The sequence below is a fragment of the Lygodium microphyllum genome, chromosome 7 (assembly GCF_053477565.2).
Source record: "Lygodium microphyllum isolate KBCC chromosome 7, Lygodium_microphyllum_v1.1.10, whole genome shotgun sequence".
NCBI lineage: Eukaryota > Viridiplantae > Streptophyta > Polypodiopsida > Schizaeales > Lygodiaceae > Lygodium > Lygodium microphyllum.
The window spans coordinates 27,906,599-27,924,384 of NC_141141.1; the positions used below are offsets into that span (position 1 = coordinate 27,906,599).

The window sequence follows — 17,786 nt, forward strand, 5'->3', positions numbered from 1 at the left end:
TCAGGTGGACCGTGTGAATGCATATGCATTCAGCTTAGCGCATAGAGGAACAATGATCGTAGTCGCCATATGTAATTGGGTTCAAGCACTACCGCCACAAAATAGAGGGTAGGCATACTCAGAACTAACACAGGTGGACACCGACATCACACTCGACAGTCAGTGTTCATGGTACAAAGCTAGGCATAGTCACAACAAATAGATCAAATACCAAGTATACTCAAAAGATCAACCCAAAATATATTGTTGAAATAAGGCAATACATTTATTAGAGACAGAAAGTGGTAGCAACACAGGACTTTGGCACTTAGGATGCTGGTTTTTAAGAGAGACTAGTTGAAGGGACTCACAAATGGTTTAACAATGAAGCACGGGAATCCTTTGATCCTTGAACTCTTGGATGTGTGTGTGCTCACAATCCTTGATCGCTTTTGCTCCCTTTCTTATATAGCCTATTGCTTGTTGTGACATACGTAATACATTTATCAGAGATAGAAAGTGGTAGCGACACAGGACTTTGGGAATGACTAGTATAGAATCACAGAATCATCATGAATACAAGACAACCGCAAGCTATAAGACAATGACATTACTACTGCTTGATGCAGTGACTATGATAATACAAGATTGGCTTTGCTTAAAGAGAGCACTCAGGATGCCAGCTAAGAGAGACTAGTTGAAGGGACTCGTGAAGGGTTTAACAATGAAGCACAAGAGTCCTTTAATCCTTGGACTCTTAGATATGCGTGCGCTCACAATCCTTGATCACTTTTTCTCCCTTTCATATATAGCTTGTTGCCTGCTATGACATTCTCTCCCCACGTACTGTGCTACATAGTCTTCACTATTCTTGCACTCGTTGGCTCATTAATGTACCGTTGGCCACTTCTAGCTTCAAAGGCCGCTAATTGGCGTCATCTTTAATAGGGTTTCGGACAATTGCCGATTGCTTGACATGAATCCTTAAGTCCCGTGCTTGTGCAGGTCCTAAGCATGGACTGCCTAGTATGATTTAATGGTGATTCTTGTATTTTGGTACTTAATACCATTATTACTGGCGCTTTGTGGAAAATTTTAAGGCTCTAATTATGTCGGAGTAATTTGGTGATTTTCATAATAACAACAATAGGCTAGTATCACAGGCAAAGTCTCGGTTTTGTTTGGGCGGGTATGCGCAGATTACATACCGCGCATGTAGCAGATTACACACCTGCGCAGGAAATAAATAAAAGAAGCCATCGTCGGAACATTTGTCTTTCCTGATCCGTCAATCCTCCACCTATGATCCGTTCAGGACAATGGCGAGACCGAGGCTCAGCATCGCAGCCAGCGCCCCCAAGCTCGATGTCGACGACCGATTTCCTCTCAGAAAGTACTATCGTACTGCGGACAATCTGCTGAAACAGGTGCTTTTCTCTCTTTTTGTATTTCTTTTTCTCTGAAATGGACGGCATCAGAAGATCTGGACACTGAAAGCATGTTACCTCCTTTTGATCGCCTTTGTATCATACAAGTCTTTTTACTTGCATTTTGAGGCTGCACTTAATCAGAGTTTGTTTATTGGACCAAATTCGTTATTGCTGGTCTGTTTAATTCCCTAGAGAACACTGACTTGTCAATGGCACCGTTGATTTGCCTTCAGGGTGATTTCGAAAGCTTTGCTTACTAATTACAACACGTTCAAATCATGAACTTTGCAGGCCCATATCTATAGGGAAGAGAAAAACATTGTAGACCTTTACATTTTGCTACTCAGGTTCTCCAGGTCTGTCTGGGACATCCAATTTTGCAGCAAAGTCCCCTTTCTTTCTCATCTAGGATGCCGTTATTCAAAATTGGACAGTCCTTTTATTTAACTGACACCGTTTTGCTTTAGTCTTGTTGGTGAAACGATCCCTCAGCATCGGGAGTACCGAACATCCTCGATAGAGAAAAGGGCTGAATACACCAAGGTTTGGAAGGCTGCACTAAGAAAACTACTAGCCTTGAGGAACTCTACCTTGGACATTTTCTTACATTATCAGCTTGTTTTATGCAGAAGCTCAAGCAAGTCCTATTGGAGCTTGAAGCACTTAAGCCCGAGGTTAAGAAGCAGGTTGAGAAGCTAAATTGTTCAGTCAGGAATGACAATCCTCTGGAAAATTATGTATCCAACCCATATGAGTGGCCACATGTTTTGCAGGGTCCATATTTGGATGGTGGCATCAAGGATAAGGTGGGTTGAGCATTTTATCTCAAAGAATAGATTCCGTAAACTCCCTATCGGTTGCCAATAGTGACGCCTCTCTCTTTTTTAACAGACAAATGAAGCCTACATGTCTAATGGGATGTCACAAGCGTTTGAGGCAACATCTTATACTATACCACAGGCAAAATCCTTTAAGGTTGAAGACCGTCTCAATAATCTGTAAGTATGCCATCTTTTAGCTTTCTAGCTTAATCATGTCCATTCTTTTTAACATTTATCTTTTGTTTGACAAAGGATGGGGAATGTGCCTTTTCCTTGTGAGGGATGGGACATGACTTTCCACTTTTTGGAATTCATCACCCTTGGATTTGGGCATGGGGAACAATGTTTCTTTGTCTGGTAACTTCGGGATGTTTTTTAATGTGCTATGGCCTGGTATTAAGCTTTGTAAAAGAGCAGTTCAACTTTGACAAATCAAAACAAAGCTGGAAAATTACGTCAAATGGTGAAAATCTTAAAGGAAAAGGTGGATAGTACAACTCCCTGCCATCAGCCTTCATTGCTCACTCAGCCTGGTGGTGGTATTTATTATCCTTCTTTGCTGCAGCCTCTGGAGTGAAGGCAATTGCTGTGGCTTCCCTGGCATCTTTCAATCTGCTACGTCTGCTGTCAATGCAAGGACTGCAGCTTTTCTACTGCCCCAAAGATATCCTGCTGCTGCCTGTCACATAGCCACTGTGAAACACGCGGGTGCTCCCTGGGGCCTGGACTGGTTCTGCTCCAAAACACATCCCTGCTGTGTCCATCGTGACTGTTTAAGAGCTGCCCGGTTATCATCAAAACACAGCTAATTTGTTTTGACCTGTGGCTGCCTGCTTGCATTCAGGATCTGTCAGATTATGTCACTCTCTTTCTAGCATCTCTCAGCCTGCTCCCATGAGAAACAGGTCTGAGTGGACACCTATCTGCTTTGTGAGCATCTGTTGTTTTTCATATTTCTCATATGCCACTTGTTCATAGAATTCGTCTTCATTCATTGTGTCTTGAAGTTCACGTGTTAGTCGTGTTGTTCGTATACTGTGCATTTTCTTTTGCCAGCCCTAGCGTATTCTCACATGGTAACAAAGTGGGTGCTCTCAATACCCAGGCTACGTGAGCACTAGGGTCTTCAAGAGTACAGGAACTAGCTCTCAGCATCTCAGCCTACTTCTCTGAAGCAATCAGCTTTAAGAGTCTCTATTCTTTTCTGTCTCTCCATATGTTTTGTCTCTATGGGAGCGGTACACTATCTAGTGTCTTCATCTCAGGTAGATACAGTGCAAGGTAACCACGAAATGTTTCACCCTTGAAACGTTTCATGTCCGAAACATTGCGTTTCAGCACAAAATGTTTCAGCCTTGGGTAGGTGCTAAGTGAAACGCCACATGAAATGGCAAAATAACACATTCAAAGTACATATATTTAGCAAGTTTTTGATAGAAATTTCCTTTTTCCCTTGGAATGAAATAGATATGTGAAACGTTGCATACCGAAACATTTCATTAGTGAAACGTGTTTCGCATTTCATGCCTACTGAAATGCGTTTCATGGTTACCATGATACAGTGTGAGGTTTGTATATTTCTTTGGATTTGTATGATTATTGTTCTTTGTCTCTTGCTCCCTTTGACATGCAAGTACTAGATGTAAGTTCCAATGGAGACTTATATCCATATTAATATGTGATTTTGAGGAGAGGAAGTAGTAGAACACAAATTAGGCATCTCTCAGTGATTCCATTCTACTTCCAATGAGTTGTTTGGTGTATCTTCTTATTCTCAAAACCCATCACTTCCACCCTCAATTTACAAAATGTTCAGATCTCTATGTCACCTAATCCATCTCAAACCTTCAATTTCCAGTTCATTCATACTTTGGAGTGCCAATTCCAATTGGCATGGTTTGAGCCCATGTGCCAAGTGCATTTGTGTTTTATCGCAATGGGAATCCCACTCACTCACTAACTTTTTTGCCCTAACTAGCATAAACGTAGGTTTGAACTTCCCATGCTCATTATGTACCTTTCATTTCTCCCTTGGTGACTTAGGTTTCATGTATCTGTTAGCAGTCATGTTTGTCATGCCTTGTCATCTCCTGCTTGTGAGCCTAAGTCTAAGTTAGATGAGGACTTTTGGAGCTTTGACAGGTCTGTCATGTGTTTTGATGGGGGAGGCTACTCATTCTAGAGTGGTTATCTGGGTGCATTTCTTTTGTTTGTCGGGTTCCAGTGTGTTTTCCATGAGCAGTTTTTGCATTTCCCAGGCTGTCCACACCTGACAGACATTGTCCTAATTACCAGTCGGATTTTTTGGTGGCCATTTGGCATTCTCTAGGCATTTTTAATGCCACGACCAGCATCAAATGCTGGTTAGTCAGCACTTATGGAATTTCTAGATTTCAGTAGGCCAGTTTAGGGGTTTTGTGGTTATTTATAGCCATTTTCCACTTGGAAATCATTCATATCATCATCTTCCTTTCTTCCTTGGTAGGTGCACACTCTGACTCTGTCATCTTCCTCCGTCTCCGGTGCTACTGTTATCATCAGCCTCATATGATACCCTCACTAACATTGTGGGCTGCGTGCAGGGATTGATCAATCCATCATCATTGTATCAGCATTCTTCTTCAGTCAGTGCACTATTCTTCCCTCATCTTTTACTTTCCTCTCTCTCTCTCTCTCTCTCTCTGTGTTCGTGTTTCTCTTTTGTTGCGCACTCTCACATGGTATCATCACCTAAGTGAGAACATAGTCTGGATATTTCTTATAGAAGAGCAGATTTTCATCGCGGAGGAGCAGCCTAGATTTTCAAAATGCAGATTTTCAGCTTGCGTTTACTGCGTTTATAGCTTGAAGAGGTGATCCATTGCGTGTTTTCACCCCCAGGTAGCCAAGTGAGTGTCTTCAGAGACTAGGTGGCAGCTTGTTTGTATCAGGCAGCATCAACTTTTGCATTTTGCCCAAAATGCAAATTTGCATTTTTTGTAGGTGTCTTTCTTGGTGCAGGCGTCCGCATCTTTTTGTAGGTGATAGCTTTCTCAGCCTTGGCGACAGCTTTCTGATGTGGGTGATAGTTTTTTGTGTAGGTGATTGTCTCCTGGTGGCACGTGACAGTTGTTTCTCTGTCAAATGCAGCTTTCTAGGAGATAGTATGTTCGAAGATGTCTTATCGGTAGTTCCATTAGTGAATAATTCTGAAACTTCACCAAGTACCTTCTGGAACCCTTACCCTTGATCTTCCTCTCTTTGTGTGCCAAAATTTGCTCTAATTTTCAGCTTTATTTTCAGATTTACCCTTTTTCTCAGCCTTTGCCCCTTTTGACATGTGACTTGACATCATTATTGTGGAATCCTGCATCCTTTCTACGCAGCAATGTGTCGGCTGTAGTAGCAGTTTCTATATGTGAGACATGCTGGAAACAGTGGACTTAATGCAAAAATCCCGAATACCCTTTGGCAAACCACAAATAAACTTCTCCACTTGCTCATGGAGGGGTATTGTGCAATAAGAAGTAAATGGCAACAATGCATCCCAAAACTTCTTATTGTACTGATCCAAGTTCTTGCAATCTTTGGAATTCAACTAATTCCAAGCTGTCATAATGTGCACTTCAAAGGTACTTGTCAACCAATTTGAAGCAGACATTTGCTTGAACTGGACCCAAGTGGTAGGTGACTTCCCTTGAATAAGAAGTGTAGGCCACCACTCCAATGCATTTCCCTTAAAAAATGTGGCTGCCTTGCGTATCTTAGATGCCTATGTGAAGTGCCTCCAGAATAGGCTGCATCAAACTACTAAATAAAAACAAGTGCTTTTAGCCTATCTTGTGCACCACTGAAAGGCTCAAACTTCACGCTTTTGCCACCTTCATCATAGTCCTTCGGCGGACCTATGGGAGTCAAGTTATCATAAATGGGCTGCTGCAAAAAGGGTGCATTAGCTGTATTTGCATAAAAACTAGCACTATTTGAAGCATCTATATGACCAACACCAAATCTTCGTGCTCCAACAGTCCTTGGGGGTGCCGATACATATCCATATGGCCCGCTTTGTGCCCCAAGCATCATGCTTATGCTGCCATGCATGGGATTAGGCATTCCACTTGCATTACTCGGACACATTGGGTGTTGTGAGCCATGCATTGGCTGCTGCATACCATAGGGATTTGTGCCATACATTCCCGTATGCGGTGCCTGTCCAATCATAGCATGTGAAACTAGCTTGCCTTCTTAGAATGGGTGGTGATAACCTGATTTAAGAGTTAATTACAGCAATAAATAAATGCACATAAAATGAAATACAGACTTTACCATAACATTCTTAGACAGTAGACACCCTGTTGGCCCCAAAATTGGCGCCCCTTGTGGTATTTCTTTAGCTTTCATTCAATTGGAAGGAGTACAACTCTAGATTCTTCAATCTCCTCCTGCTAACCAATTGCTCTTGCTCTCATAAATGACCAGTAAGCCTTTTGGGTCATTTGCCCCTTGATTCACCCAGGATTTCTTCTCCAGTTTGACCCTTGGCTGGCCAAATGCTGTCCCAAATCAATTTGGGATGGGCTGGCTCCCGAAATCCCCTATAATCTTCAATTATCAGCTGCTGAATTCAGTCCCTTGAGCCTTCAATCTTTGGCACGGATCCCAAGGTGATTGTTAAACCCTAATTTCTGCTGTAAATTAGGGTTTACTGCAGAAATCACAGATCAGCCCACCAAAAATGGCTGAAATTTCCTCCAAATGGCTAAGAATTGCTGAGAATGGCTGAGCATAGAGGCTGAAGGAGATGAGAGAATGTTGTAGAGAGAGAAAATTCTGAGATTTGTTGCAAAGAACTGATCAAAATCAGCAACAGTTGCCTTGCTGTACCAGCCCCAAACGGATGCACCAACAACAATAGGAGCATCAGAGACTGTGATCTTCAGGAGAAAGTGCATCAGCAGCAATTGTCAGCTTCCCAATGTCAAGAGTATGCAATCTCCATCACCAAAATGGTCTCCAATGGCTGGGAATTGGCCCCAAAAGCTGGCAGCAACAGTCCAACACCTCTTTTCAACGGCTCCAAAATGAAAAAACGAGATTTTTCTCTCCCTTCAGCCCTATTTAGCCTTTCCCCTACTTGCATGGGAAAGTTTTGTCAAGTGGCAGCTTTCTTAATCCATTTTCAGCAATTTCCAGCCATTTAATTAATTTTCAAAATTAATGAATTTTGAAAATTAATTCAGCTCTTAGTCCATGCCCAGAAAATTGACCTTGCCCATCCAAAAATTAATTGGCTAGGCCATTTGCAACCCAAAGTGGTCCCATGCATTAATTGACCCTTGGACAAGCATTAATCCATTAATTAATGCCTAGTCCCTAGTGTCACCACTGACACTTAATGGCCAATTAATGGTCCTAGGGGCAAACTGACACCAAAATTCACCTAGAATCTAGTAAGTGTAACTTGTTACAACTTTTGTCTTTGACACCCATCTTTTTCACAGGGTCCTTCGGTCTTCAACTATGAAAAGTAGCTTGCATCTCACATGTGCAACACATATGCATCTTTTAATTGCACATTTGATTAATCCTTTAATCAAATGTCAATTAAACATAAGCGAAGCATCAAATTTTCACGTCCTCGTGACAGCATGAAAAATGGTACCACCACCAAAGTATCCTTGCTGTCCCATGCTTGCATGCGCATAATTGCCTTGCTGCCCATGGTTCCATGGATTGGCACTACCAAGTTGGCCATGCATTTGCGCTTGCTGCCCCACGGATACCAACTGTTTGTGCTCATCAGGCATTTTGGGCTCTTCTAAAGAAGACTTAGGCATTTCCTTCGGTTCTTGTGGCTATCTCGAAGCTGTAGAAGGTGTCTTATTCTCTTTGCCTTTGCTGTTCTTCTTTGGGGCATTCAAGAATCGAGTAAACTGGGGATCTTTTGCCAATTCAGCAAAAAGATTTGCTGTTGTACGCATTCGATCCTCGAAGCTATCATCAAATTCTTCAGCCCCTTGCTGGTCATCAGCTTCTTTATGCATTGAAGTGCCAACATTTGGGACATTTCCCACATTTTGAGCACGCTGTCCATGCTGAGAACCATGCCCAACATCAGGCATTGCATTTCCCCCTTCACCAGGTGATTGACCAAGGAGTGATGTATCCTCTCCACTTGATCCTGTATCACCATGTGAAGACATGCTTGTTGTAATTCATTGCTGAGAACAATTTCAGCAATAATGCAATAGTCCCAAGTTGCAATCAAGTACCACGGGCCCACCAATTCAAAGGATTCGATGGTATCCCGGCAATGGAACCATGAAACCAGCCTTCCTTTCGTGGATGGGTGGTAAATCCTAGATTACAACTTAATTACAGCAACAAACAATAAATGCAAATCTGAAAATACAAATTTACCTATTGATCTTGGACAGTGCATACCTGATTAGCCCCAAAATTGGCACCCCTTTCGGCATTTCTTTAGCTTTATTGAAGAAATTTTTTATTTACAATGGGATTCTCTCGATCCCCTTCGCAATCCAAACTCCCCTTTGCTGTCCAAAGTGACCAGCAAGTCTTCAATCTATTTTGCCCTTTGATTCGAGCACTTAATAGTTGGCCTTCACCTATCTCATAGACGATGGAAATGTCCCAAATTCAATGACTAGCTAGTCCTCCATCTGAATTTAGCTGAAATTCACCTTCAGCCTTGTTGAATCCAAGTCTTGGAGCTTCTAATTTTTGGCACGCTTTCCGAGGCTGCTGCTAAATCCTAATTTCTACTGTAAAGTAGGGTTTACAGCAGAGAAATTTGCAATTTCTCAACCTCCAAGGGTCCTAATGTTGAGATGTTCGGAGCAAGGCTGTGAAAATGGCTAGGAGATGAGAGAGAAAATTGTAGAGAGAAAATTCAGAGTTTCTTCACGAAGAACTGAAGAAAATCTATCATTTACTGCTGCTGCCCTGTCTCAATAGCTTGTAGATGCAAAGAACCAAAGAAAATTAGTCATTTACTGCTGTTGTCCTGTCTCAATAGCCTGTAGATGCTATCACCTGCTGTTGATTGGTCTTCTCTAGCCCCTGGCTGTCTCAAAAAGTTCCCAATGGCTGCAAATCACACCAGCAGCGCCTCCCTCTCTCTTGCAGGCTGAATACACTAAAAATGCCTCTCTCTAGCCTTTAAAGACGTTTTCTAGTCTTGCATGGGCATTTTTGACAAGCTGCAGCCTTTCCAAATGGTTTTTCCAGCATTATTCATAATTAAATATTAATTTTTGGTCTTTAAATACTAAAAATTAATCTAATAATTATTTCGGTGCCTTGAAAAATAATTTGATTGGCCGATAATTAAATTGACTAGGCATCTTCCACTCCCGAGTGTCTCTGCGTCATCTTTGACCATCAAATTGGCATTAGGTACCATTAAATACCACTTCTCTAGTGTCGCCAATTGACATTTATGGCCAAATGAATGACCTAGGCCAACAACTAGCACCAGATATCACCAAGTACCTGTGCAGCATAACTCATAGCAACTTTTGCCTTTTGATATCTTGTGATTCCCTTGGGTCTTGGGTTCGTAAGTTTACTCTAACCCTAGTTGCACCTCACATGTGCAATATTCACTTAATCATGTCATTAAAAGTTAATCCACATCTTAAGTGAGGTTTCAAAAATACATGTCCTCATGACACGAAACCCGTTACCTCATTGGTACTAGGAGACCATGTGGGATTCGGGGGTTCTTCCATCAAAATTCACTCTGGAGGGTCCTAGAAGATCTGTTCGGCTTGCACCTTAGGCTTGATTTGTCTTGCTGCTTACAACTGATTACATAGCTCTAGTAGGTATATTGTACTGTGTGACATGCATGGGAAATAGTCCTATATATGAGAGGGGGATGGCAGGAGGCTCTTCAGCACCCCGTGTGGTGAGAGGCCATGAAAAAGAAGCTAGAGAATATTGAGCAAAATGAGACTCGGACCTTGGTGGATTGTCCATGCCACAAGAAAGTCATCATGACAAAGTGGATTTTTAAGACTAAGCTAAAAGTTGATGAAACTTTAGACAAATACAAGGCACGGCTTGTGGTGCAAGGGTTTTGATAGAAGCAAGGCATTGACTATGAAGAGACCCTTGCTCCTACTGTGCAATTGACATCTTTTCGTTTGTTGGTTACACTAGCCACTTACGAGGGTTGGCCAATCTATCAGATGGACGTCAAAAGTGTCTTTTTGAATGGTTATTTGGAGGAGGAGGTCTATGTAGAGCAGCTTCCTTGATTTTCTTTTGTTGATTGGAAAGATAAGATCTTTCACTTGCAAAAAGCTTTTTATAGGCTAAAGCAAGCATCACGGTTTTGGTTTCGGAGGATGGACGAGTTTCTTAGGATTCATGGATATCATTCAACCCTTTACTACTTCATAGGGAGTCAACTATATCTTGTTGTATGTAGATGATTTACTTATCATTGGCCCCGATTCTGTTGCCATAGCAAAAATAAAGGCCCAGCTTGGCTTTACTTTTGAGATGACAAACCTTGGTTTGTTGTCTTATTTTTTGGGGATGGAGGTAGTTCGATTGGGGGTAGTATTTCTGTGTCATAGCAGAAGTATGCTCTTTAGTTAGTGAAATAGTATTGCATGGATCAGACACAGCTTGTGGCTATGCCTTTTAATCCCATTGTCCATCTATCTAAGGATACCCTAGGTTAGTCCTTCGACAAGCATACCTGTAGGACTGTCGTAGGGAAGCTTCTTTGGTTGATTCACGCTAGTTCAGATTTAGCTTGCTTGCTTAGTTTGCTTACTTAGTATTTTATGCACTTTGAATGTCACATTGGATTGCATGTTTGCGTATTTTGAGATATTTGCGGTGTACCTATTCTTATGGTCTAACTTATGGATTTGGTTTATGTTTGCAAGGGTACACTAGCTTTGATTGGACAGGAGAGCTTGACACCCGATATTCCCATGGTGGCTACCACTCTACCTTGGGCATGACACCCATCTCTTGGGCTAGCTGTAAGTAGAAGGTGGCGGCCTCCATGGTGGAGTTTAGGTATCCTACTCTTTTAGATGGTGCTATGAAGGCTATCTACTTAAGGAGCTTATCGGCAGCTTTAGATTTTCCATGTAACTCTTCTATTGTTGTCTACTGTGGCAACCTGCATGCCATTGCCCTTGCCTTTATAGGGAATCTAATCATTGCACCACGGATACGATATGTGGGGATCCACTTCCACTTCCCTAGAGAGCAAGTTAAGCTAGATACCATACGTCTAGAGTTTGTGCCTTTCTTTGATAACTATACAGATATCTTGATCAAGGCGGTTAATTGGCCGGTGTTGTTGTATATTTTACCCAGAATCGGCTTGGGTACACCCTCCTTTACTTCTTCAGATTGATAGGGAGAGTTTGATTCCCTCTAGCTTTCTCTTTTAGTTTGAGAGGGGATATATTTTTTCTCTTGGTGGTGATAGGATGTTGTTTATAGTTTCTTCAAATATATTGTATATTGTATTTTGTATCTTCATTTGCATCATCAATATGATATGATTGTAGAAGGGTGCTCAGAAAGTGAACATTCCCTTGCGAGGGCACTGTCCAAGTGGCACTATTGCATAGCTTTTTGAGCATGATTACACCTGCATTGCCTCTTCATAACTCTAATGCATTGGGATTCTGTTCTATAAGCATGCATCTGTGCGCATTTATTACTTTTTGATCTTTCTGAGTGGTCGACTCTGAATCCCTCATGTTTGTGGCATTGTACATGGTAGCCTTCATAGCAAGGCTCATTCTGTTCTATAAGCATGCATCTGTGCGCATTTATTACTTTTTGATCTTTCTGAGTGGTCGACTCTGAATCCCTCATGTTTGTGGCATTGTACATGGTAGCCTTCCTTGCTTGCTTAGCCTTGCTAGCTTGCTTTTCACACATTCTTTTTGCCTCTCCACATACCCTCCATATTTGCTACACACTCCACTAGCCTATTCCTTCGTCATCGATATCCAGTAGTGGTAGGGATAGCTAGCTTATTTTGTGAAAGCCTTTGGGTCTAGCTACTTGTCTCCCATTCGTTACTTAATCGACCACCACCTTTCCTTTTCGAAACAATTATTAACCAAAAACAAAAACGAAAAAAGGGCAGTTCATTGTGGTTCCATCCGCCTTTGTAGGACTTGGTAGGCCATTGGGCAGCTTCTTGCTGTTCTATTTTCTGTTCATTTTGTTCGTTGTAGTCTATATCAGCAGTGTCTTTTTGCTTCCGTTGCTCCACAATTTTTTGACAGAGAAATATTGTTAGGGCATATAGTTGCTAATGGAGTTACTATAATGAATGTCCCGACTTCACTTTGTTCATAGTGTCCAGAGTCTCTCTTGATTGTTTTTGGTATGTGAGCAAATGTGTAGCTCATCTACATGACTCCACAAGCTAAATCAAAGACAGACAAAAAGATTCGAGCTTTCAATGCACTGTATCACTTGGTCATTCATATTCTTTTCAAAACATATATAATTTGTAGTCAGAGCTTCATGGAGTCATCATTGATCTTTTTATAATAGGAAGGCTTTACAGCTCCATAATGACAACTCCATGCAGCAGCTGTGCTTCTTTGTAGTCGATGATATCTATCTTGTTCTCAGTTGCTATTTGCTATTGCTTTTAGCCAGCCCTGTTTTTTATGAAATTCAACCGTCCTCAAAACGACCCGGTTATCCTGTTAAATTCAGGCAACTAACAGTGGCCAAAGGCCACCTCATATGGAGCATTTATAGAGTCGCTGAATGTATGAATCTCAAGAAGCATTGATTTTCTAAAAACAAGCAACCACAGTGTAACTCACACCCAAAAGTGATTCTGCAGGTTAATAAGCTTACCCCCTCCAAAGGATGAGACCTTATCAAGACACTCATTTTTGGGTCCTAGTGGTTTGCGCGGCCGTTTTGATATGCCTATTTCACAAGCTAGGGTAATGCTAATACCTCCTAATCTCCATGATCAAAAAAGATCTTGTAGTTTTAGGATTCCTTATTCAATTTGTTTATTGCATTCTGTGTTCTTTTGCAGGTTCAATATCCCAGCTATATTGACACGTCAACAAGTGATAATTTAAGGTTTGGGATTCTCTTTGTCATTTCAGTAGATCTACATTGTAGAGGCACACAACGGAAAATTGCATTTGTTGAAATAATAGAGTGGCTTTGACCTTTTGACCTTCCTTTCTTATACTGGATAATGGAGTTTTAAGTGTCGGTCTCTTGTGTTGTTTATGATAGCTCTTACCAATTAAAATTGTTGTGCATGCAATCAAAGCTGGGACCAGAATGACAACAAAACTACCTCAGTTGTGGAAAGTTCAAATTCTACAACCATTTTCGACTTAGATGCATTGCAGAAGGAATTAGATAGAAGAAAGACAGATGTTTCTTCTCAAATGAGATTGACTACTGAGCCGGCTCCGCCACCGGTAGCAGCTGTTGTACAAAGCATACCAAGGATCTTTGAAGCTTCAGAAAATTCTAAAGCAACTGAAACTATACCACCTTGGAAAGTTGCTGACCCATGTCCTGGACCTGTTTCAACCAAGAAAGAAGGATCCAAACAATTGTACATTGTAAGGCCATAATGTTCTGTCTTCTGGACTTTTTATCATACATTTTATTCTCAGCCGAAATTGATAATTTATTGAATGATTTTGAGGAAATTACCGATTTATTCTATGCATTTGTTTATTCTGCAGTCCACAAAGATGATGGATGAATTTCTGAAGCTTGCTAAACAGAATACCGAGAAAAACTTGGAAACTTGTGGTGTCCTTGCAGGCTCTTTTGTAAGTGGATATGTAACCCCCTTTGCGTATCAGATATCATGGTGAAATTATGTGTAGTAAATAGCTTGTCACCTATCAATTTCTTATTCTTCTGTTGATTTGTTACACAGAGAAATGCAACGTTCTATGTAACGGCTCTCCTTATACCAAAACAGCAAGCTACTTCAGACTCGGTAGGTTTCCATACATTTGCATATCTAGACTCCCCAGCATGTGTGCATGCATATTTGAGAGAGCACATGAAATGAGGTGAAAGAGTGTTTTAATGAGACAAGGCTATGATAGAGGGATGCAGTGACAAGGAGAGTTTGGGGGGAAGGAGAGTGTGGAGGGGAGTGTGGCATAAGACCGGAAAAGGAAGGGGTGTGAGGTACTTGTGATACAGCATCTCCCCTGGTCCTCTTTTCCTTGTGGTACTGTCTTTGCAATTTGTAGAGACTTCATTAGGAAAAGAGAAAATCTGATGTAACATATCAAACTAAGAAACTTTGGATGCTCGTAATACAGCAGGTATCGCCCCTGGTCCCTTTCCCTCCTGATACTGTCTTGGCATTCATTAAAGAAATAGAAAAGTGAAAATCTCATGTATCAAAATCAGAAACCTTAGATTTGATTGATTTTGTGTTTGATGGTAACCCTCCCAGTCTCATGCATTTTGTGTGTGAATTTGATGGAGCTCGAAGTTGGTCGAGATAGCGTCTGACTAGGATATGAGTTATTTGATATGCTCTTAGCTTCTTTCATGTCACATTTGACTAAAAGAATAAGAGTTTGAGTATAATATATTGTGTATGCAGTGTCAAACATTGAATGAGGAAGATATTTTTGATTGGCAAGACAAACGTGGTCTCTTTCAATTAGGATGGATTCATGTAAGTATTCTTACTGATCATAAGCTGTCTTGGATAATGGTCATAGAGGTTTACACACTGCTATTCTGAATTTCTGGCATTTATAGTTCTTACTTTCTTTGGCTTTTGCATTGCAGACGCATCCAAAACAAACATGCTTCATGTCATCAGTTGATCTTCATACACACTATTCTTATCAGGTCTGCTTGCTCATTTCTTATGGTTTCTCACTATAGCAATAGCTTTGATCCAAGGAGTACTTTTTTTTATCCTGTCAACATTTGTGATTGTGCCTTCCATCTGCAGGTGATGTTGCCAGAGGCTATCGCTATTGTTATGGCTCCAACGGATACCACAATGTAGATTTCCAATCTTATGTTCACTTAATCAATCGAAATTTTACATGAAGTTCCTCAACACAACACTAATATTAATGTGTCCTCACAGGAAGTATGGTATTTTTCGATTATCTGATCCGGGAGGTTTGAAGGTTATACAAAATTGTCAAATGCGTGGATTTCATCCTCATGAACAGCCATCTGATGGGAGCCCATTGTATGAGCATTGTGGTCACGTTCTAATGAGTTCTGCACTGAAGTATGATGTGATAGACCTTCGATAGTCTACTGCCTTTGGAAGGGTTTTCTATGTGGGTACAGCACAAGATGTGTTCAGTGCTTTGGCTTGTGTAAACAGCCTGAGCAATTCTTCAGACCATGTATATGTTTAAGGGTTCTTATCAGCTGATAGGATTCTTTGGATGCTAACAGATTGTAACTTGTCACATCCTCGCCATTGTGTGTTATGTCGGTAGCAACAATGGAACTGGTAGCATCCATGTTCTGTGCAGAAGTACGTGAGCCGTCTGATGTAATATATAGCAATCATTTCATCAAGAGGGGTAAAATTTTCATCAGTGATTTTTTGGTGGACAGCTTAATGACTTTCCCATTACTCTGAATCAATATTGCAACTTGTACATGCCTTAGTTTTGGACCTAAGAAATGAAGTATTGAAAAAGATTTTTGGGGAAGGGTCCCTAGCTAGGGTTTATGTGTTCTCTAACATTATCATTTTCACCAAACAAATTACTTATCTTGATAAGACTATATTTTGTAGTGTATTTCTCTGATTATTCCATGTGCTAGCACCCTTCATTCTCTAGAAATGCTTGTGATATTCTCCTTTAAAAAAAAGTTAAGACATGCTGTTTTCAAGATTCATAAAAAATGTATCTTTTTTTTTGGGGGGGGGGGGGGGAGGAGGTGTGAAGATATGTCAGGATTTGCACAGAGAAAATACAGAGTTTGCACAGAGAAAATATAGAATGTACAAATATGACTAAAACACAATAACTGTTAGCACCCTTCGTTCTCTAGAAATGGTTGTGATTTTCTCCTTTAAAAAAAAAGTTCAGATGCTGTTTTCAAGATTTATAAAAAATGTCTCTTTTTTTGTTTGGGGAGGGGGGAGGTGTGAAGGTATGCCAGGGTTTGCACAGAGAAAATACAGAATGTACAAATATGACTAAAACACAATAACTCAGACAGTAACACAACAAAGGGAAATCATAAAAATGCAAAATGCAAAACACAATAACTCAGACAGTAACACAACAAAGGCAAACTATAAAAATGCAAAATGCAAAATACACAACTCAAACATAGAAACAAACAAAAATAGAGAAAGAGAGAACTCTAAAGTGAATGAAAGTTGTAAATGAATGACAGAATATACAAGATGCACGAGGGTAGAGTTATGCAATAGTTAGTAGCTCTTGTGGGAGCGGATTGAGGGAGGTGTTAATGTGTGTGTTAGATCTCAAGTGCAACAACTATTGGTCAGAGCAGAGGCTTGATGAAGAAAAGTGTTGAAAACACAAAAATAACTTGATAAAGATGATAGACAACTAATCATCAGTAAGAGTGGGAGGTTGAGCAATAGCATAGATTACGTAGTAGCAATTGCTTGGGGCTCGATAGTGGGTGGAAGATAGTTGATGGTTGAAACTTGTAAGATTGATAGGTTGAATATTGGGTAGTTAGTCTATTTATAGATATCAAAGGATTTGTCCAAATTAGGATTTTGCATGTGGAATGCAAACTCTTTAGAATTACTTCTCATTTAATGAAACTTGTGGTAATTACATATTTTGGGTTTGTTCTAAAGGCTAGTCAATATGAAATGAAATTTTAGCTTAAACATCCCCTCACTCGAAACTAGAACCAGAAAGGTAATGTTAGAAAAGCTCAAGCCCATTTTTACCCCAAGGCGTTCCACCCCAAAGTAGCTAGGGTATTAGACAAAGGGTGCACTTCAAATGTCTATTGGTCTACCAAGATTATAGAGACAATGGTTATCTTATCAAGGGAGCCCAAGTGATCACTTGAGAGAGGCTAAAGTATTGGACAAAGGGTGTTTCTTGGTTGCCCAATGGCCTACCAAGATTTACAAAGATGAAAGGAACCACATTAAACTTTTCTTTTTTTGGGAGAATAAATATGGTTTGCGACTTGTTAAGTAGCTATGCCCCATGGGGAGAATGAAAAAAAGATGGCTAGATTCAACACATCACAAAATAAAAAAGCTATCCCAATCACTTAATGGTGTCAATGATGAGGGAAAGCATGATGAAGTATGGTGAGGTGGTGAAGAACTACTAGTGGAGATGGCTTAAGATCCGCTTAGGTATGCATTACACAATGAGATGCAAAGTAGTATGCTATATGATGAGAATGCATATGTAGCAAATGCTATATGGACATTGTCCCTTGTGGGAAAATTGTTCACTTAGTCCCTTGAAAATAGAAGTTGTGACTCTATTGCTTAGAGGGTGAGGCTAGGTTCCTAACATTAGAAGTTTCAAGGATGCTTTGCTTGTGGTGC

At 40.6% G+C, this 17,786-nt stretch overlaps 1 protein-coding gene across 1 annotated transcript; it reads left to right on the forward strand.

The window, feature by feature from the left end:
* Positions 1-1,127: 1,127 nt before the first annotated feature.
* Positions 1,128-16,003, forward strand: LOC148033299 (AMSH-like ubiquitin thioesterase 3). Its single transcript, XM_087681204.1, has 14 exons — positions 1,128-1,406; positions 1,701-1,765; positions 1,877-1,952; positions 2,039-2,215; positions 2,301-2,407; positions 13,083-13,188; positions 13,287-13,333; positions 13,533-13,833; positions 13,960-14,049; positions 14,160-14,222; positions 14,847-14,921; positions 15,038-15,100; positions 15,207-15,259; positions 15,348-16,003. Exons 1-14 carry the CDS (start codon positions 1,299-1,301, stop codon positions 15,520-15,522), a joined length of 1,506 nt encoding a protein of 501 aa, XP_087537330.1. The 5' UTR covers positions 1,128-1,298; the 3' UTR covers positions 15,523-16,003.
* Positions 16,004-17,786: the final 1,783 nt, after the last annotated feature.

Excerpts from the sequence above, each read along its gene's own strand:
- LOC148033299 (XM_087681204.1), top strand. The coding sequence starts at position 1,299 with ATGGCGAGACCGAGGCTCAGCATCGCAGCCAGCGCCCCCAAGCTCGAT. Across the intron at positions 13,834-13,959 it reads GATCCAAACAATTGTACATT|TCCACAAAGATGATGGATGA; the intron begins GTAAGGCCATAA and ends TTTATTCTGCAG. Across the intron at positions 14,223-14,846 it reads AGCAAGCTACTTCAGACTCG|TGTCAAACATTGAATGAGGA; the intron begins GTAGGTTTCCAT and ends TTGTGTATGCAG.